General features: G+C 34.5%; 1 protein-coding gene and 1 long non-coding RNA gene across 2 annotated transcripts; one reads left to right on the plus strand and one right to left on the minus strand.

Moving 5' to 3' along the window:
• Nucleotides 1-649: 649 nt before the first annotated feature.
• Nucleotides 650-19,624, minus strand: Ulp1. Its single transcript, XM_073978302.1, has 7 exons — nucleotides 18,486-19,624; nucleotides 3,883-4,244; nucleotides 3,626-3,816; nucleotides 2,590-3,559; nucleotides 2,387-2,530; nucleotides 2,126-2,321; nucleotides 650-2,056 (listed from the first exon to the last, which is right to left on the minus strand). The coding sequence occupies exons 1-7, from the start codon at nucleotides 19,131-19,133 to the stop codon at nucleotides 1,436-1,438; spliced, it is 3,132 nt and encodes a 1,043-aa protein (XP_073834403.1). The 5' UTR covers nucleotides 19,134-19,624; the 3' UTR covers nucleotides 650-1,435.
• LOC141397443 (uncharacterized) lies at nucleotides 5,170-5,988 on the plus strand. The gene is made up of 3 exons (XR_012411404.1): nucleotides 5,170-5,227; nucleotides 5,396-5,620; nucleotides 5,682-5,988. It is a non-coding gene; the product is annotated as an uncharacterized lncRNA (long non-coding RNA).
• Nucleotides 19,625-22,125: the final 2,501 nt, after the last annotated feature.

A 22,125-nucleotide genomic window follows, 5' to 3' on the forward strand; every position in this document is an offset into this window, starting at 1 on the left:
CTAGTTTAGGACTATTTAAATTGCGACAATTGGAATTGCTAGCGGGTAGAGATAATACCAGATTATACCAGAACAATATGAATAATATGTACGAAGATATTCAGTCCATCAACACTAGCTTCTGTTATTGGATGCTTCATTTATATTAAAGTTATGAAGAAAATGTAAATGTGAATTATTTATACAACTCGTCGTTGAATTTACGTTAATTAAGTCGCAACTGACGCCTCCTCGTTTACGTGGGGATACAAATGTGACAATTGGTTCCCTTCGCATTACTTAGGGTCCAATATTTGTACTAGTACTGACTACTTAAATTGCGACAATTGGAATTTTCGCCGCAAGCGGGAAGGGCGATTATGAATGTCAACTCTCCGTGAGTTTTGCCTTTCTGCCGTTTCATCTTAAAGGAGTAAGTGAGAAAACTCACAGGGAGTTGACATTCATAATTGGACTGATTGATAGTTTTTCCCAACTCCCAGCATTGCATGGCTGCACTTATAGAAATGTTTTATGAGCTCGAAATGTTTTTAATCCATGGAAAAAATTACGTATACCACGATTTTCTGATATCCAAACCTTTTCACCACATATGCTTTCATATATTGCAGCTCTGATTACGCTGATTTCATCATCAAAAAAGTAACTGTTTAATAAATTATCCTTGGATTATTTCTTTATTGTTGGAACTCATAATCATTATGATTTGCGAAATAAAAATTAAGTTTTCTTATACAAATACGCTTAATATTAAAGAAGTAGATGTAGTAGTTGTTTCTAGTGTTTGTGTGCGGTCATCAGATTCTTTTTTTTTAAATCAAAATGGTTTTATTATTACTATGAATTCATTACTTTGTATATGACGACCCTACAGATATCCGTTTCAGATTGCCTGACACCTTAGATTGAAAGGAAGACAAAGAGAGGACGAAAGAAAGAAAGAAGTAAAATAGTGAATGAAATCATACGATTCTTCTTTCAAATGATTAGTTTTGTTCATATGTATTTATTTATAGTTATTATAGTAGCGTTGTGATCATCTATATATGCAATTTAACGTTAAGAAATAAATTAAATGTGTATTTTATTGGGTATTCATATTCTCAAATACTTTGGAGGGTATAGAGAATGTTGAAAAATAAAAATTAGTTTCTAAGCATAATTATGTGTAAGAGTTGGGGATGTAGAGGCTGTTGTATCAAAGTAGTTATAAAGAAATGAAATTTAAAACACTAAAAATAGGAGGAAATTCTTAAAGGAAAAAAAAAACTACATAATTCAATGCATGAAAAAATATATTGATACAAATGGATAGGTGAGTAGGGGTCATGAGAGATATGATACGTACAAAAAATATAAACTAGAAAAGCAGAAATGCTTGTTTGATGTTGCTTTTCAATTAATTTGGTGTAGAACGATACTGCAAATCAGTTCACTACTGCAAGAGTTCCCCGGTAACGATTTCCAGAATCATTTTCTCTCTGAAATATTCCATGTTTTGCTGGGAGAAGGTTATTTCTTTGTTCCGTGTTATATACTCGGCAAACATGCAGCTGAAGACACCACAATCACTGCCGTTCATTTGCCGGGGAACTCCCTGTACGGATTCTATCTGAAAATCGCTAGTGTCGAAGGGTTGTTTACGTTTATCGAGTGACTCATCCTTCAGATATTGTTCCAGAGCTTTGAGCACACTTGGATTTGGAGTACCCATGGAGTCGTAGTATTTGATGGTGCGATTCTTCATGTGTATTATAGCCATGCACCAATGAACTCCGCCCACATGTACGGGTACGGGAATAACATCCTTGGAAAATATGTCAACTTTACGCGTCCAGCGCTTGACGCCTGCGTGACCAGCCTGCATTAAACGGGGCACAAAAAATGTGTTCATAGCATACACAGTGGGTAGGCCATGGGACTTGCTCTTCACTTCGCCGCGTTCTGTTAGGAGGTTCATATAGAAATTGATAACCTCGTCATTCAACCAGTTGTGGCCACACAAAGTGTGAATGTCACGTCGTGTTATATTTAAATTGAATTTCGACACCAACACCTAGAAGTAAAAAAGGAAAATTTTTTTAAGAATCGGTTAAACACTTTGCTCTCAAATATCTTTACATACCTGATCTAGTGGACCACAAACAGCAGCTTTAATTCGTGTTCTGTGTTCGGGAGTTAGCTCAACAAACTCTGGTTCCGGTTCGACATCTTCAAAATCGTCCACCACAAAAAGTACTGGGTCAACAATTTGGAAATTGCGCAAACGCTCTTGAATATCAGCTTCAGCTGCTTTACGTTCAGAGGCAAGCTTTTCAACCCTAAGGAAGACAAAATCATCATTGCATAAAATCGTTTCAAAATGAAAAGATAAACTGGTTCATACACTTTGGCGGTCTCTTGAACTTCATCAAGCCTGTTCCTTTTGCGAATCGACCATTTCGATTGCAAATTCTCCAACCAGTTGTCCTTTATGTGTGGGCAGGAACTAATCCTTTCTTTAAATGTGTTGACTGGCTCCACATATGGTCTGGAAAGAGAAAAATTTATTAATTGCACGTTACTACTACATATTTGACCTGTACTTACAGTGACATTTTTTTGCGAACATCTGATTTATCTGCACCAAAATTGCTAGCAGAATTTTCCCCCTGTTTGAGTTTAGCACATTGTGATAAAACATGTCGATCACTCTCTAAATCAATTATTTCCGATATATCATTATCTCCGTCATCGTCGAGGACAACTGTGTCCACATTTGTTTTCACTTTGGGTCCTTTCGAAGTGCTGTTTATATGAGAAACACCGCCGAAAATGACGTCATCATCTTCATCGTCCAAGTTTATAGTCGACGACAAGGGAGGACGCTTCAAAATCGATTGTCCCAAACCCACGGACCTTCTAGTATTGGCAGGGGAACTTCGAGCTGAGGAGGTAGCTGCTACTGCCGACATAAATCCTGATCGTCTGCGCTGAGAAGATGTGGGTATTTTATTTTCTGAAGAGGAACCATACAGACGAGGGGCCAACTGCTCCAATAGTTGTTGGTATTTCTCGCGCTCATCGCTTTCCTTTTCTTGTGCTAGTATTGACGGACGTGTCATGTTCGACGAACTATTTGTGCGCAGACTGCTAAAACCGTTTAGGAAACGCGACGACTCGGTTGTGGATACCCCTCCCGATGACGAAATGCTACTGTTACGTGTACCCAAAACATTTCCAGGCCTAATGGTGGTAACGCGAGGATTATTTTGTCGTAGCGCCTCAGCATAAGATGGTCTTCGTACTGACTCCTCTCCAGAAGGTAGAATTGTACCCGTACGGGGTTCAAAAAGTGGCGGTGGTGGTTTTTGGCTGGCAGAAGTACTGCGTTCATCTGTTCGCATTATCGGAATGTTGCGAATTTGGGGTGCACGTCTGACGTCATTTGACGTAGATGGGAAAACCAATTGGGGTTCTTCATCATCGGAAAATTCAATATCCGCATATGAGGTATTCTTAATCAAGCGTGTAGTTATTTGTGGTACAGAAAACATAGACTTCCGCAAGGGGGGCTTATCTGTAAATAATCGATAATCTCGTATGACAGGAGTACAAAATAAGGAACTATTGGCGGTCGCCGTACCTAGAAAAGAGCGACGACCAGATGACATATTATTTGAGAAAAATGCTTTGTTAGTTTGTGGAGGTGGTGCTGGTGGTAGAAATTCAATTACGTCGTCATCCTTCGTTTGGGCGACGTATTTAGGAAAATTATTTTCCACCTTTCGGTACTTAATAAGACGGTCACTGGCAGACTCACAATAATCCTCCGATCTAGAAAAAAAAACAAATCACACTTAACAATAACATTCAATAGCTGGTGATGGGAGTAGGTATTACCTTCGTTTCCTCTTGCCTTCCTGGTGGTCACTGGTGGTTGCAGTATCGTAATGATTTGATGAATTCCAACTGAAAAACTGCCTTAATTTGGTAAGTATATCGAGGCCCATTTGGACGTCTTTATTTTGTGAATCGTTATGGCAGCCCTCTGACAATCCAGCTTCCACAATATCTTGATTCAAATTATAATCACAATCTTCGGTAAAATTTAAAGAGCTTGTCCTATTTGCTCTTCTTGGGCTAATAGGCCTGATTTCAGGAATTGGTAGACTACCGTTTAAAATTTTTCTTTGATGAATATCAATTGGAATTGCTTCTGGAACGGGTCTATTGTTTCGTTTCAACTGTTGTGTAGAGTTTGCCTAAAATGGAAGGGAGCACTTATTACCAATTGTATTGCGAATTTTCACAAATATTTACAAAATATCCATGGAGATTTGAGTAATTTTCGTGGATGTTCCATGTATAATTTCTTAGGACATAACTTTTTGCAAAATTTTGTTTTTTTTTTTTTTTTGTTACTAAGATGTTTCGATGTTTCAAAATTTGTTTTGAAATTAATAACAAATAATAGGTTTGTCCTTTTACTTAATAATAGGTTTGTCCTCGTACTTACTAAATGTTGCTGAAACACTTTTTTCAGTTATATAAAGTAAATAAATGCTGAAAAAGTGTTTCTGCAACATTTAGAAAGTACGAGGACAAACCTAGGAGCAAGTTGAATGTAGTGGTCGGATTTGAACTGGACAGATAGAAAATAGGGCTAACGCGAACAACATTTCTTCTCCGAAAGCATGCATTTTTCGGTACTTTCGAAGCCTATATCTCGGGAAATATGGACTTCCCAGACATAATATATATATTGGCGTAATCGGCATACAGAGAACTATCTGAGTCCGGCCACTACATTCATCTTATGTCCAAACCTAATATGCCTGTCCGTGTACTCGATAATTTGTAATAATTATTACAATAATTGCAAAAACTGAAAAGCTGCTAAAAAATGTTTCAGCAATATTTAGTAAAAATTATCGAGTACAAGGACAAACCTAATATGCCTGTCCATGTACTCGATAATTTGTAATAATAGATGTGCACTTTTGCGTGATAATTAGTAATAATTATTACTAATGTTGCAAATTTTGGTCGGCTATTCAGAATCCTGTTAACAACATTTGACAACAAACATAATAGATTTTACATTATTGTATGTACAGTTGCGTTCAAAATAATAGGAGTGCCCATACACCAAAGAGAATGGTAAAAAAAAACATAGCATGGTATAAGCATGATACAATGAATAGGTAGCAGCAACGGCGAAAATTACAACAACGTAACTTTTCTGGTAACATAATACGTCAAATTTTGTAAACAAGGCGAATAAAATTGGATTCGCCCTGACACTTTAATTTAATTTTACGGCAAATTTGATTAATTAATCAAAACAAAGAAATGTTTATAAGTTTGAAAATTGTTGACGCATTTTATTAAATTGATTTCGTGTGATTTTTAGTCCTATATCGTGGAAATATAAAAAACTACAACCATATACCACTGAGGCGGTCCATGTGTCTGCGGGAAACACAATCAAAATGATTGTGTGTGTTTAAATGCAGAATGCGTATGGTTTTTGGGATCCAGCTTTATCAAATGTTTGTACAATGACTAGATGAAATTTTGCTGCAAATTTATCAGATATTAGTTGAATTATCTATGTTGTCGTTTTGTGTTCCTTAAGGTATATTGATGAATCTGTCCAGGAAGTAATTTCGTTTTAGATGATGATGATTTCTTTACAGCAGCGATTGTTGAAGCTTGATAAAAGGACCGATCCGATGCTGCCGATGCTGATGTTTTCTTTCATACATATAAAAACCAAAAATGCTGTTCCCAGTGGTCAATGTTGTTTAAGAAAGTATACGTTGGATATTAAATATATTTTGATATCAGGCGAAAGTCACACTGATACATTTCCCTTTCGAGTCTTTTAGGTTTAAGGACACGCAACTGCTTTGATGGCAGCCTCTCCACTCGGTGACTTGCCATCACAGCAGGTGAGCGTTGAAATATCTATAAATAGGTATATGGGAAAATGACAGATTTCATGACCCATTTAATTACAAGAATATTCTTCACTTCTTTGTATCCCAGCAAAATGTTTGTAACCAAAGAAGTAGTTGAATCATGAGTGCAAGTGATTTCGGACCACATCTTTTTACGTGAAAGAAGTCATGATTTGTACAAGGGCGTGGTGCAGTGAGGATACTGTCTAATTTGCTTCTTAAGCACATATTTTGCATTAGTTCTTTGCAGTGAATAAATATACATTCCATGCAATTTATTTTTAATTGATTTTTCAATTTATTTAAAAATTGATTCGCAAGCAAGCATATGGGAGATGGTAACATCTATTAAGCGAGGATTTTTCACTGATTTGAGACATCAGGGCCATTTGAAAAGTTATTTAAAAGAGTTGTGGTAACTTTTAATTAATATTTATGGCCTGTTTCTCTAGGACGATTCGAATTAAAATTCGTTCAAATTACTACCAAACTCATGTTTTTGTAGATCATTTTTGTTTGATAATAGTTCGATCGAAATATAATATGTATAATGAATATAAAACAATGGAATATCTCAAATAAATCATTATGAAAAGCGACTTAGTACAAAATCAAATATTTTTATACCCTCAGCCTTTAGGCTAAAGAGGGTATTTACACTTTGTTACGACCAAAAATGTGCCTCATCGAAATAATGGTTTAAGACCCCAAGTCTGTTTGTACGATATCCGTTTCAGACAATTTTGAGTAGATCTAGCAATGTCCGTCCGTCTGTCTAGCTGGCTGGCTGGTGCGCACGATAACTCTCGAACGGATCAATCGATTCGGTTCAAATTTTGGTTATCGAAATATTTTGTCCAGATTCGATTTAAGTTCGAAGATGGGCCATATAGGTCCACTCCTTCAGGTACCTCCCCCACAAATGTTCAAAAATTTTCGCAAAACTTGTGCGCGCGATAACTCTTGTAGGGAATAACCGATTTGGTCCATACTTTACACATTCTCATAATATCTACCAGATACAGATCAGGTTCGAATATGGACTATATTTGTCCACTCGTTCCCGTACCTCCCACACAAAATTTTGGATATGTTCACTGTAAGACCTGCTATTGAATCACTTTGATTTTTGTTGAAGCAACTTACATTCACTGCCACAATTACGATGGTAAAATTTGTTGCAGGGGCAAGTCCATACTTCTTGAGAAAACAGCCCGAAGGGTGTAAAAACCCCCTATGGCACACCCATGGTCTATGACGGTCCATTCCTTTAAGTACCTTTTCCGTAATATTTTTGAACTTAATCAACATTTTTGTCGGTTCATACGACCAACATTTTGAAACCCCCTAAATACATAAGTTTTTTTGTGAAAAAGGTGTTTTAATTTGCACAGGCTGAGGGTATATCTCTGTCGGCAAAGCCGACTGATACTTTTTAACTTGTTATTCTAGAAAGTTAGCTTTTATTACTCAAAAATACCCAAAAACATCTTAAAATGCTTAAAATTCTAGCTGCACCATGTCCTTGTAAAAATCATAGCCACTTGCACTCATGATTCACCTACTTTTTTGGCTACAAACAAAGATGCAGTCTGATATTTCTTGCACCCATGATTATCTTTTTGGATACAAACATTTTGCTGAGTAATTAAAATACCATAAAATAAATTGTTTCTTGTGTTTTTAAGAATTTTATTTGCAAAAAGTTATTATAAATGTAAACATTGCTAAAATGTGAAAATATTATGAAATGGATTCAAATCGGACATTGTCAAAATGTGAAGAACGGAATGCATTTTTCATGACTCCTCGTGGACTGCTTCTAAAAAAACTATTCAATCACTACTTCACATAGAACAACTTCAAATAAATTTTGCTGGGATGTATTAGCCAGAAGTGTTTAGCTTACATTGCAAGAACAATCATACTATTAAAAACCACTGTTTGGAAACTAAAATGTTAATCTTTATATTATAAATTTAACTTATTATTAGACATGCGTATTAAGGGGAAATATCAAAAATACCACCCAATGGACAGGAAGTATGTACATACTCTAGAAAAATATATATATTTGTAACACGGGCCACGAGATCAACATACTACGAATTATTTTGAATTTTTGTTTAGGAGGAATGGACCGATATGGTCCATCTTCGACTGAAACTAAGTTCAGCTTGAAGAGAATATTACAAGATCCAAAGTTTAAACAAAACCGGTGCATCCATTACACAATTACAGTTTGCTACAGCCGGGCAGACGGACGGAAACATATTTTCATCGTATGAAAGTACATATATCCCCGTTAGCCTAACGGTATCAAAATAAATATGCCAATAAAAAATAGCGAATGCTTTGCCAGGTTTTCATCTAATGTTTATAAATAATTAAGGCATCATATCGTCACCATAAATGTCCGAAGACGTATCCCACAAGAAAATCGAAATTCGTTTTCTGGTGGAATCTGAAAATATGAAAAATAACTATCCTATTCACGGATCCCAAAACCACTCGCGGTTTTGATAGATAATACTTCAACTACTCGCCCTCATAAGATTGATATTCTATAACACCATTATAAATTTTAAAACGTTTTTTGCTTCTCCTGTAAAACTTTGTTTTTGTTGGTTACGTCTTCGGGTATTTATGGTGACGATATGTTTTTGTACCAATGTGTAATTATGTCGAAACATTTTTATTTTCGCTGAGTTTAGGGTTGAATAAATTAAAACTATTAATTTTTATATTTTAATAATAAAAATAATAATAATAATAATGTTTCACATCTGCAAGAGTCTACTAATGTTTCTATTTTTTTCCGATAACATAATCGTGGTTAAAAATAGTAGTTTCTTGTAGGTTCTGGAAATGCATAATAAGCACATTTAACTAATAACATTACAAATAAGGTGAAAATTAATAAGTAAAAACATACAGTAAATAATTACTAAAAATACAGGATAATTAATTAAAATTAGAGGAATTAAAGAGGATGAAGTATATGGGATAGACGTTTTAAGACCAAATATGTTCAAATCGGAGAGGGAATCGGCAGTTAAGTGCAGACCTAAAATAGGGAAATAAAATTGTTAATCTAATAATATTATGAAGAAATAGCGAAAATTACCTTTAAACGTTGCTTATAATTTTATTTTTACTAATTTTTTGTTGGCCATTATACGTTCTTTCGCTTTTTTGACTTTTAAGCGATTGTTTAATTGTCGGACCCTGAAGAAGATACGGCATTTAAAAAAATGTTGTTTTACCTTTTCCGGCACATCAACATGTGCACTTCTTTGTATCAGTAGATGCCTTAATTTGTGGACATGGGAAATATTTATTCCATTTACTTGATTAAAAATCAACTCCAAATTCTTTATCTTCGAAAGAAATTGTTCAGAGGGTTTTATTAGGGAACCCTTAGAAAGCTGATCGACCCATGAATACGAATTTGACGGACATTCGGAATCTTGAAGATGAAGATTACGTATCATATAGCCAGATACGTTCTCCAAAGCGTCTTCTTTAAGAAATGCAGTATTTGATTCTTCCATGACAGTGGTACTGGAATTTTGGGTAAATGACAAAGCTTCATCATCTTCTTGGACCTCTGGAAGGCTATGGAGAAAAACTGAAGGGGAGGCAATTTCAGGGTTGAGCCATTCTGTTGATGCTGCTTCAACGTTTCCATGATCCGATAGATGTTCTGTGTTCCTTGCTAATAAAAAATGTAATGCAAAAGTTAAACAAAAAGAAATTTGAAAATTATATACCCAGTATGTATTTTCTCATCCTATACATAAAATTTTGAGGTGAAGGATGATCATGAAGACCGCCTTGACTTCTCATCGCCCCAAAGAAATGTTCCAGAACATCTTGGTTTAACCTTCTTGTTAAAATGTACTCAAAATTGTATTTTTTTAAATAATCGTGGAGCATTCTTAGCGCATTGTTGGACGTCAATATACCTATTTGAAATACCTCCAAGTGATTTCTATTTGGTATGATTGGTTTGGACATGTATTCATTCATCCTGTCCAATATTTGGTTTTGATCCTGGAATTTCAATCCATACGGTTCCTAACATAAAATACGCATACGTGGTCATAAATACGTACTTCTAATATGCTCAACATACATATCGCTCATTTACTCAAATAGTGAGATCGTTATTTCAGTTTCTGTGTAATGATTTTTTTAATCTGGGAAGTCAAATTTCATTAGCCAACTAAAATGCGTTTTTCTTGATACATAATTTGCTGTGATTTGTCACTCTTTAATTAAATTAGCGATATGGAAAACATTTTCGAAGATTGGGTTGAACAACTTAATTACGAGTTACCTAACATACGTCCATGACTGACTTTATACAAGAATCAATATATGTATCTATTCCCAAAAATTACTTTTACTTACTTTTCCTGGAAGTCCAAATGTACCAGTGGACGAATTTTGCACGTCGAACCAATCATTTACTAATTGTATAAATTCAGAGGTCTCCGCGGCATTTTCTAATTCGATACCCATGGAATAGCAGCGTCTAACAGCGTTCGCTGTAGTGTGTGAAAGAAGTTGAGCGGCCAGTTTCACTTTTTGTCTGCCTAAATTTATTAATTGTTATTATGTTTGTTTACTCAACATTTTTACGAGTTGTTACTGGATGTTGTTCGTTTACTCAACAGTACAATGCAAAAGACCTTAGTCGTTTACAAGAAGTTATTGGACTTGTAAAAATGTTTACAAATTATTTAGTAAATGGACACACCTATAATTATTGATCTTATGTACTATTGTACCTGTACTTTTAACGGTGATATGGTCATCAGTTAGTTTGTGGGTAATTGATAAATCGCTTTGTTTGGTGTGGTACAATAATGTTTTAATTGTATCTATTTTCAATACTTTGTTTTCGAAGATTAACCCTGTGTCCATATAGTGATTTCTTATTAACTTGAGCAAGTGCGGAACGTCGAAGAAAGTAAATATTTTGTCATCTGGGTTAACGGGATGTTGAAACCACGGATTTTCTGGGTAATTGAAATTATATTATATTCAGTAAGTATTTTTTAAATATAAGGGAATATAAATCGGAAATAACTTATTTTGTGAATTTGATATAGTATATTTATTATGTATGTACTTCGTAGGACATACATACATACAGATGGGTGTGTATGTAATGGGTTGAATTCTATATGCAAGGAAAACTTCCTCCGTGTTTACTGTTTGTATAAAGTATAAATGACAATAAAAAAGTGTTAAATGTGTTGGATGTCTGGCATTGTAAGTGTAATACAACAATTACCTGGCGTTATGCCCCAATCATTCCACATTTTCCGATTTGAGGAACCGTTGTCACAGACCACAGCTACTACTATGAAACCAGCACTCCACAGAGCTTCAATTATATGAATTAAAATGTCTTTCGTCATTTTACAATTGAAATCATAAAATACGGGCTGTTTCCAAGACTTCTTTAGCCCACTTGCCATTGCAACTTGGACCAACTTTGCCGGCTTCCTTACAAAATCTTCCCGCAAGTTGTATTCAAATGTTTCCTCAACTTTCATTTCATCAAATGAAAGCACACATAATTTTTCCTCCGTCGTTAAAGTATTAACTTGCCTCATAAAATCAATAGAAGCGGAGAGCAGACCTTCTTTTATGTTTATTTTGTTACACCATCGTTGTAGGGTAGTAACATGTGGAAGCGGATGACCTTTTTTATAAAGATGTCTATATGCTCTAGGGCCGGAAGCGTGTAAGCATATGGCATTCGAAATATCCTCCCATTCCCACTCGACTTTGTTGTCAGTTTCCAATTTTCTAATTTGCCCTTTTGTAAATATTTTTTTTATTGCTTCTGCTGCATTATTTGTCTTGAGGAGTTGCAGTTCCAAATCTTTTATTTGGTTCTGAAGCTTCCTTATAATTTCATAATCACTTAACGTTTCCGGCGCAAAAAATTCTGGTCTAGAAGCAAAATAATAGGTCGGTTCAATAACACAAAGGTTTTTACATATTTGTACAAACGTTTACAAAATTCAGTTCGATAACAAACTTGTCCAGTAAAAACAATGAGAAGTAGTTGCAAGAACTTGCAAGTAATTTTTACTAGCGAAGTTTTCGAACAGACCTAATATGCTGTTTATATTAGAGCTTTTTGCAGGGTTAACCTTCTTTGAGAGGATTTGTTTGAAATATAAGCAATGGAATTGACATTTGAAACCCAGTCGGTTTGTTAAATCTGGTTATATATAAACGGGGTATAATATCCACAAGTAAGAAAAACTGTACTAAATGAAATTAAAAGTTTCAAATAAGTCATTGGTTCATATATGTAGAATATAGACTTGGTGGGATTATTATAAACCGAACATTATCAAAATTTCGGCGGTAACGAATTATTAACTTATTAATAACGAATTATCGAAATTACCTTTGTTACAACTGGGTAATTTCGATAATTCGTTATTAATAAGTTAATAATTCGTTACCGCCGAAATTTTGATAATGTTCGGTTTATAATAATCCCACCAAGTCTATATTCTACATATATGAACCAATGACTTATTTGAAACTTTTAATTTCATTTAGTACAGTTTTTCTGCTTATGAGTGTACTTTTTATTTTGAACGAGCATTTCAAAGTAGCATATATGAAAGATGCCTGAATATCCCTATAGGGAGACTACGCAATCTAAAAACACAATCGATATATCGACACCTCCAAATAATAGTATGCTAAGTCTAAAAAGTGAGGTTTGCAGGAGAAGCTCTCAAAGTGTGGACATTTTTTTGAACTTCAGTACCATGCTAAGTCAATATTTGTTTATAACTTCTGTTCGGATTGACCGATCATTACCAAAATTTGACAGAATTTAAGTTAAAGAACGTTAAATATAAAAATGTAAAGAACTTGAAAACATGCTAAGTCGAGTTAGTATACTATTGTTTGGAGGCGTCGATATGTAAATGCCGGTTACCTGTCATTTATAAAGGAGTGTCTAGGGCGATCATAAGTTGTGCAGGAAGCTGAAGCAAGTCAGAAATTCGAAATTTCAACATCGAAAGATACCTTTATTTTATTAAAAATAGTAATTTGTAACAATAAATATTAATGAAATGCACCAAGGATATGTTTGGTAATGAACATAGACTATATCAGCTCACGTTTTGATATAACCCCCCATAGAGAGGTTCCTGATGTTTTGCCCCCATGATCCGATCGAACTGGCTACAGTTTGGTACTTAATCTCCTTTGTGGTTATACATTTTGTCAGTACAGTTACACGTCTTGATATAACCCTATACAATGGCAGCCCCGGTTTTCGGTATATTATACGCCTTACCCTCATAATTTACCAAAATTACTGAAAATTTTTATTTAGTCTTCGATGGGTACAAAAATTATATCAGGTATAAGACATCTCTAGCAGAAAATCACCAAATTTAATATTTCTTTTGAGAATTTTAGTCACATTTTTCTACCGAATTGGTTGTTAATAGGAATTTTGTGTTTTCAGAATATACACATAAAACTTAATCGGAAAAATGTATACATATATGCAAGTTTGAGTCGAACTACCATGAACCGGTATTGTACAATTGTAAATATTTCGATACCTTTTTGACAAATTTACGAACGAAGATGGTTTCGGAGAATTGTAAGTATTAGTCCCTGTTTTGGAAAGAAAAAACAGGCGATTCATTTATTTTCCTTGTGAGGTGGATTTAACTCATTATTTCAATATAAATGAAATCTCCAAGGAATAAGTCTTAACGTATAGGAATAACTTAGTGCTTTCAACAACGAAAGGCAATTGATTGGTCCTATTCAATAGTACGTTGTTGTACGGATGTGGCCAGCTTTACCATGTATTGTTTCATTTTTTCTCTGGATGTAGTTAGATTGATTCAACTCTTCCATACATTCATTATTTCGATATGCTGTTTGTAATGTTGGTAAAACATATTGGTGGCCGGACTACACAGTATTTAATTAGTTCTAATACAGGACTGTCTAAACTACATAGTGTCAACCTTATGAATATTATACTTACTCGGTGTGTGTTTCCGCATCTTGAAGCAATGGTTTCTTGTATAAGGATACTGTCACAATTTCTTCTCTTTCTCTAACGACTTCTTTATTTGGATCTCCCCTGGAATAAGAAAATATCACGCAAAATGTACTACTTCTTTATTATGTATCTATTATCAGTACTTACCAAGAAAATGATTTATCGTGTATATCCTCATCTTGAAGCAATTGGTGATTTGATAAGGATGTTGTGATAACTTGATCCTCAATAATTTCTCTTTCCATCCCATTAAGGAACTCAGAGTCTATATCTTCATTTTGATCTCCGCTGGATGAAAAAAATGTCAGCAACATGTACTGCCCTTATTATGTATCATCTATATATCTGTACTTACCATGAAAATGCTTCAACGTGTACTATATCACAAATGTTTTGTTTCAACACGGGCACCGCTCGTGGTAGCAACCTCATTTTTAAAGAGTTCCCGGTTATAAATTTCGGGTCGAAGTGATCGGCACAAATTTTCGATTTGGGATTCAAACTAAATCCACAAATTGAACTCCATTCCGACCTCTTCTTTTCGTCCCTGGGCACACTAAAGAATGTTACATTTCCTTTAACATCTTTCTTTTTGCACAGAATGCACACTCTCATTTTGTTCTTTTTTCACACTTTATCACAGAAACAGAAAACTCGTTTTTACAATTCTTCTATTGAGTTTGATTGTTTTTTTTATTATTTTTTTATTTTTTGAAGTTTAAATTTCAGTTATGTATCTACAGGGCGAATTCAAATTACAACAAATGTTTTGACATATTATGTTACCAATCAGCTGGGCTGACGCTTCTACCTATTTATTGTATCATGGGTATAAGTAAAGAGGTAGATTTAAATGAAAAAAATCTATAGAACCCTTGTTTTTCCTGAATTCCTAAAACTTCAAAATTAAGCAACAAGTGGGTTTGTTTACAACACCAATTTTGAGCATTTTATAAAAATCGCGAAAAATGAATGAAGGACCAATGTTTCTCCGCATAATCAAGTTGTGGATATGATAAAATGTTTGTTTCAATGATAACCTGACGAATTATTTCCCTAAAAATGTTCCAAAAATAATTTTAAAAATCATTGAATTCGATTGTTTTTAAAATTGTTTGGCATTTTATTCAAACACCACACACACATACACAGTATGTGTATATTGTTTTGAAGTTTTAGGAATACTCGAATGAAAAAATTTAAATTGACATAAAGCTTTGGCTAACCTTTCTTATTAAACCATGAAACATAGTTAAACTTCTCCATAGTTAAACTGCATAAGAATTGCTTAACCAAATATAGGGAAAATTACTCGAAAATGTAACTTAAAAATATTTAATTATTTTTTAATTTTACCGATTTAGTCAGAAAACCTGAAAAATTATTTATTTGGAATTCAAACAATAACAAGCTGGCATTTGGAAGATTGTTTTATCAAAAATCATATTGCGGTGTCTTTTTAGAGTCCTTTTGGTGATCAAAAATTGATTAAGTCGCTTGTATGATCAGAAAGGGACTCGAAAATGACTCCCTGTAATGATTAAAAAGAGTTCCAATTAAAATACAACAACAAATATGTAGCAATAGCAAATAAATCATTTAGGCGTTTAAAATGTGACTATTTTTTCGTTATTTATTGTCATATTTTGATTTCATGAAGATTGAAAAATGCTTAATCAAAAAAGGGTCATGCAGGTGTTTGAAAAGTGATTATAATTATCATATTTTGAACAGTTAGGTGATTAAAAACTGATTGTTTTGTTTTACTTTTGTTTGGTTGTAAATAATTCTCATATACACTTTCTACAAAACTTTGATAAAAATGTAACGTATAATATTAGATGTATAGACAAACACAACACATGTTCAGGTTTTGACAATTGAAATGAAGAAGCAGTATACTGACCACCGCGCAACATAAAGGATAATTAAAAGACATAACAAAGCAGAAAAGACTATGAAACAAACGAAAGAAACAAAAAAGAATAAAAAGAACTTTCTTTTAATTTATTTCGTCTAATAAAAATACTCATAAATGACACCCTAAAGACTCATAAATGGTTATAAACATGATTGAAATACGAATCCAAAAAAGCTTTATATACCATCCGAAAATGGAAAAAAATGACTCGAAACTAAGACTAATTTGTGATTTGTTTAGAAGAGTCGCCTGAGGTTACGTTTTCCTCCCGACAAGGGAGTCATTTATGATCAGAAAATGAGATCATATTCCAGCTTTTTAATCGTAGAGTCGGAACAAAAAAGAATCGAATTTGATTAAAATTTTCAAAAAAAATTCTGGCTGGGTAATTGCAACTTCTATTGGTATGTATAAAGTACCTAACAATCTTGTCTTAAAACTTTGGCAATCCATTTTTTTTAATTTACCTTTTAAAAAAAGATAAATAAATAACCCCCAAATATATATGATGACCGGTCCAGTCATTTACGAACAAGAGTGGGCACAAAAACACCTTTTAAAGTGATAATTCGTAGGTGGTCATATGTCACAAAACTGTGCAATATTTTTCACCAAAAAATTACCTAAAGAAGATCAGGATGCGCATTTCTAGATGTAGAAGAGATCTGCTAAATAAGGCTGATATTTTCTTGCACAAAACTGGGTGTAACCCCTTTAGTCATTTCTGATAAAATAGTAAATAATGGTGGAGCCAAATTGTGTTTAGTCTTTTCCCAGAAATTACTTAAGCAAGCGAAAAAGTTAAGGTGTACCGTTTTCATTAGGACAGCCGAGATTGCAGGCGTAAAAGTTAAACATTTTTGAACTATGGAATTCTTATTCGGCTTGACATTTAAGATTTCATTTCATACAGAGAAGTATGACACAATTATTTCCGAATGACCGTCAAAGTACTTCTAGAACATAAATATCATTTATGGAGACCTTTTACAAGGGCCAACAATTTTTAGTATGTATAGTAATTCTTCTTCTTTGTGATTACATAATTAATATAATTGCGATTATTGTGGTAAGCTCATGATCTGTTTCTCTAAGACGATTCGAATTTTTACCACAGGTAGGCCTCGTTGTCCTGAATACAAAAATATATATCATCTCTGGGAATTCCATACTTCCCGAGATATAGGCCTTTAAATTCTGAATTTTCTTTTGCAATAGCCGGCCTTCGGCCGGGGATTTAATATATGATATATTTATGTGTTCAGGACAACGAGACCTACCTGTGGTAAATACTTAAAAAAAAACAAGTAAGAACAGACTATAGTCGGACGGGGCCGACCATGTGATACCCTATACCACTATCCCTGTGCACTAGCTTTCCGGGCTAGCTGTTATAAGATGTGCATTAGAAATTTTACCAATTTTCACACAAAAGTTTTGATCAATTTAACCCGCTAAATATTATCCGATCATACCGTTGACTTGCACGCTACTTCTTCATCTCAAACCAAAACTACGTTTAAAATTTCGCGCCGATCGGACTATTATTGCGACCTACAGAGCGGCTACAAAATCGAGCAAAAATTTTGTTTTTGGTCCATTTCATCCCTTTAACATTTCACGATCATCGCCAAAAACTAATCAGTTCTATTCTGGTCCAAACCCGACCTCCATACTAAATTTCGTGACAATCGGTCCATAATTGCGGCCTCTAGCTTGATTACAATTTTTAATGGACGGACAGACGGACGGACGGACACACATCGCTAAATCGCTTTATATCGTCGAGATATGAAGTTTGGTATACCACATGAGGGGTCTACGACGAATATTTCGCGGCGTTACATGAATTTTTGGGAAAACAAACTTATTATACCCTTTTCCACATTGTGGTATAGGGTATAAAAATAGGTCGTGCGCTTGTATACCCGTCTTGTTCCAAATTTCAACACGTATTCAAAAATCGAAGTGGAATTTTAATGTGTTATTATACGGCAAAAGACACTTTGCTATCGGTGAGTAAAAATGTCCCGAAAAGAAATCACCTGGAAAATTATGATTATTTAAAAATATAGATTACTATTCTGCAATGTCAAAGATCGCTAATACTCAATATGCAAACTTTTGTATGAAGTGTTTGCATTAGCGATAGCTATATCGTTCATCTACTCTAATGTATTTATATAGTTCAAAATAAAATTATGTAGGTATGTATTAATGCTGGTCAGGCTAATACACATATGAATTATTGGGGGAAGTCCATACTTTCTAAAATAAGGGCTCCGAAATTTTGAAAAAAAACCGGTTTTGCATAAAATGTTAGGAAAATCGTATCGAAGGTACGCATTGCTGTCTCGATTGCTTATTTTTATTGGCTTAATTGGCATTTCACCTGTGGTAAAAAATCAAATCGACTCAATTTGTGCAATACAAGAAAATTCCGAATCAAATTATATAAAATAAACAATAAATACATACATATTTGCCGGCATATACAGTAAAATGTTAAGGGTCTTGTGCAATAAGTAATTTGACCAACCTGTATGGGTGTACTTTGGTGATCCTCGAGTGGTTGAAGTGAATGCGAAAGACTTTTTCTTTTGGGTACACGTGTCACTATATATTCGTATTCCTCGTCTTCTTCCACAGTTGCAGTCAATTCTTGCTTCTGTTGTACTTCGTCCCTATGAATATCGATAACAAAATGTGTGGTTTCTGGAACAGGCTTCCTTTCTGCAGTGTCTACAGAATGTTTATCCTCAGAGTTTGATTTAAGGTTAGTTGATGCTGGTTCAGATTCGATTTTATCCCCGTCTTCAATTTGTAATATTTCGTACTGCTCTTCCTCTTCTTCGTGTTCGTCCTGTGGCACTTTCTTTGCCAAATGATCTGAAGAGTTGTTTGTCTCTTTCGGCGTGATGGTCGGCAATTGTTTTACAACATCCAATGTATTTAGACTTTCGACCGGCACTAATTTCGGTTCCGGGCGCCTAACCCACTCTTTATTGCACTTTGGAATCTCCTCCTCCCTTGACTCGTGTGACGATGCGCTATGCGCAGCCTCCCTCACACGCGCCAACAATAGCGCAGATGCTGCAGCGGCACTTGGGCTGCTCGAGCTCGGTACCCGATTAGTAAGTATGTGATGTAGATTATCTTCCAGACCAGTATGTTCAATGTACATCATCAATGCAAATTTCTGGGAACGGCTTTAAAAGCCACCTTATCCATCGACAATCAAAAGCCCAGGATATGTGTGGTGTGTTGCTGTCTGCAAGTCCCGTTTAGTTTCTCTGTGTTGAATCCTTTCACCTGAAATGTGAGCGACCCTCGTCTGCTCTGCGTCGTTTGAACCCTAACAACACACAATTTACAATTCACTATGGCCGCTTTCTGCTGGCAAGTGGAGCGTCTGAGAATCTTCGTTGTTGGTACCTTTCCGTGCTTAACTCCGTTAATATCCTAACAATAGGTGGTGTAGATATTTCTATTACACGGAATTGGTATGCTCCAAAGTAGTAAACCGAGAAAATTTAATTTTTTTATTATTCAAAAAGAAAGCTTGGGCCAAATTTTTGCGAAAATTCACGTAAAGAAAAGCCGCTACACACGTACGCACACAAACACATTTGCAATTTGCATCCAACTTCATTTGCCTCTTATTGCACTATATCCACTAATTGACGACGTATAACGTATAGCGCAAGAAATGGCGTGCGAGCAATTCAGACAGTAAAACGCTGAAAGTAGTTATGTTCCTTTAGTTAAACGCATTTTACACTTGCACTTAAAACAGGTGTTTTGGGAGTTTACGTCATTTATTTCACATATACTGTGTGGAATTGACAACTTAAATGGCGCATGTTTTGTAAAACATGCTAAACGTAAAATGCAAGACCAGTGTGTAAGAAACCAACTACAAAAAATAGGTATGTTGACGTTATAGCACGGTAGAGCTTTTTGCCTGGTTAACCCACTTTATGAGGATTTATTTGACAATTGCCCTATGAAATTGACATTTGAAACCCAAACCCACTGGGTTAATTCGGTTAAGTGTAAACTGGGTATAAGGCGACACTACAAACTAACAAAAATACTAGGATTTAAGGTAGAAACACAATGAAATAGGCCGCTTTTTTCACGCTCAGTTTCATGTAAAAGACTATAGGCCAAGTACTACCTAATTAAAATGAATTAGGCAGCATTTGAATTAGGTAGTACTTGGCCTTTACATGAAACTGAGCGTGAAAAAAGCGGCGTATTTCATTCTGTTCACACCTTAGTCATAAAAGAGAAATCAGAAATAAAGGTAATCTTTTGGCGATTTTCCGTTTGTTTAAAGTTTTGTGTCATTTCTTATAGAAGACTAAAAGCCTTTTAACCCGGCCTTTACAAATGACAGTTTTGGCAAGACAATAGCAAATATACAAACCATTTTCCAAAAACATTTATAAAATTTTAAATATGTATAGAGAAAAGTATGGGTGTATTGCATGGTAGAACAAATACAAGGTAAAGTTAATACTACAACAAATACAACTCGAACAACAACCACAAAGGAATTTGTTTTTGTTTGTAAACCTTAGTGTCAACGTAAATGTAAACAAAACAAGGAAATGTCTATAAATTATTGGAATTTAAAAAACTAATAATTTTTCACATTTGATTGAATATTTTGGAAACCATGAATGAAAACTCGTTAGATTTTCAATTTGAATGTTTCCATATCATTCCACTAAATGCGTAATTGCTCGCAGAAAGTAGAATACTTGCAAAAATGTTTCGGGTCGCTGGTAATTCATTGAAAAAAGAGAAGATGTTTCAATCATTTGCTTTTGAAAACAAAAAAGCACATGTTTATTAGGGCTTCATTCTTTTCAAGTTTAAGAAAATACCACACATATTAACAAATATTGTACCGCCTCTATAAGCGGTGTTTTAGTGTGCGGCATGTCGTTCGGACCTGGAGGAGGTTACATGTCAATGATATGAAGCCGTCTTTATGGGAAATAGTTTTTTTTTCTGATGAATAAATTTGTTCTTCAAAAATATATATCCCTAATATACATCGAACATAGAAATAAATACATAAAATGTCGAATGGAATTTGACACTAACACTACAACCCAGTTCAGTCAGCTGGGTATTGCTGCTACCTTTTCTTGTTCTACCATGGGTGTATTGGTGAAAATGGTTTGTAACATTGCTATTGTCTTGCCAATACTGGCTATGTGTAAACGCCTAGTTAGATTAGCACTTAATATGATTTCGTTTTACGAAATCCTAGAAATAAATGAAGTTTATTTACATTTGCTTTTTGCCTCATTTGTTCACACATACACACGCACGCAATAACACATACATGCATACAGTCATACAACACACGTAACTAGGCGTTTACACCAGACAGTTTGTCTTCAAATACAACTCTGATTTACTAACACATACATATATTTGTCGTTTGTCTCCCAGCTGTCCATCATTTTTTCAAAGACACTCGGGTTAGCAAATTTTTGACATTTTTGTGAAAAAGAAGTGAGATGATAATTCAAATGTGCTGAAAACAAAAGAATATGTACAAAAACAAAATAAGTGAACGGAAAACGAAAAGAAATCGATGATTTTCATTCATAATTTTATAACTGTTTTTGCAGTTGTCTGGACGCCTACGTCACACAGGCAAGTTTTGGGTTTTTGACAATCAATACATGAACTCAACTGTCCTGTCATTTGTAAACGCAGGGTAAAGAATAATTTTTATTCGGGAAAAATAGGAATTTCACAACACAAATGTTTATCAACTAATTTGGCTTAATTTATTTTCACTTTTGTTATTAGGTCAGTACGATAACTCAAAAGTTTGTACAAAATTTGTACAAAATTTTACAAAATGTTGTTCGATAACAAACTTGTTCAGTAAAAGAGAATTAGTTGCAAGTACTTGCAAATACTTTTTACTTGCGAAGTTATCGAACATGCCTACTGTTTGAGTATTTTTGTTTTTAAACGTTTCGTTTCGACTTTGAAATTTCATGTTGCCAATAATACTGTCAAGTTTACACTTACCCTCCAAAATCCACTGGATTTCACGAAATCCTGAAATACACCCCGGTGTTTATACTTATTTTTTTTTTGTTGATTTCAAACATATCACAATTATCAAGGTAGATGCATATGTA

Source organism: Musca autumnalis, unplaced genomic scaffold (assembly GCF_047663935.1).
Source record: "Musca autumnalis isolate F117 unplaced genomic scaffold, ASM4766393v1 scaffold_3, whole genome shotgun sequence".
In the NCBI taxonomy this organism is placed as follows: Eukaryota; Metazoa; Arthropoda; class Insecta; order Diptera; family Muscidae; genus Musca; species Musca autumnalis.

What these genes read in the sequence shown, in the direction of transcription:
- Ulp1 (XM_073978302.1), bottom strand. Translation starts at nt 19,133, where the DNA reads ATGATGTACATTGAACATACTGGTCTGGAAGATAATCTACATCACATA. An exon ending in TGGTCGTCGCTCTTTTCTAG is followed by an intron (nt 3,560 to 3,625) that starts GTACGGCGACCG and finishes GATTATTTACAG; the next exon opens with ATAAGCCCCCCTTGCGGAAG. An exon ending in TTTGTGGTCCACTAGATCAG is followed by an intron (nt 2,057 to 2,125) that starts GTATGTAAAGAT and finishes TTTTACTTCTAG; the next exon opens with GTGTTGGTGTCGAAATTCAA.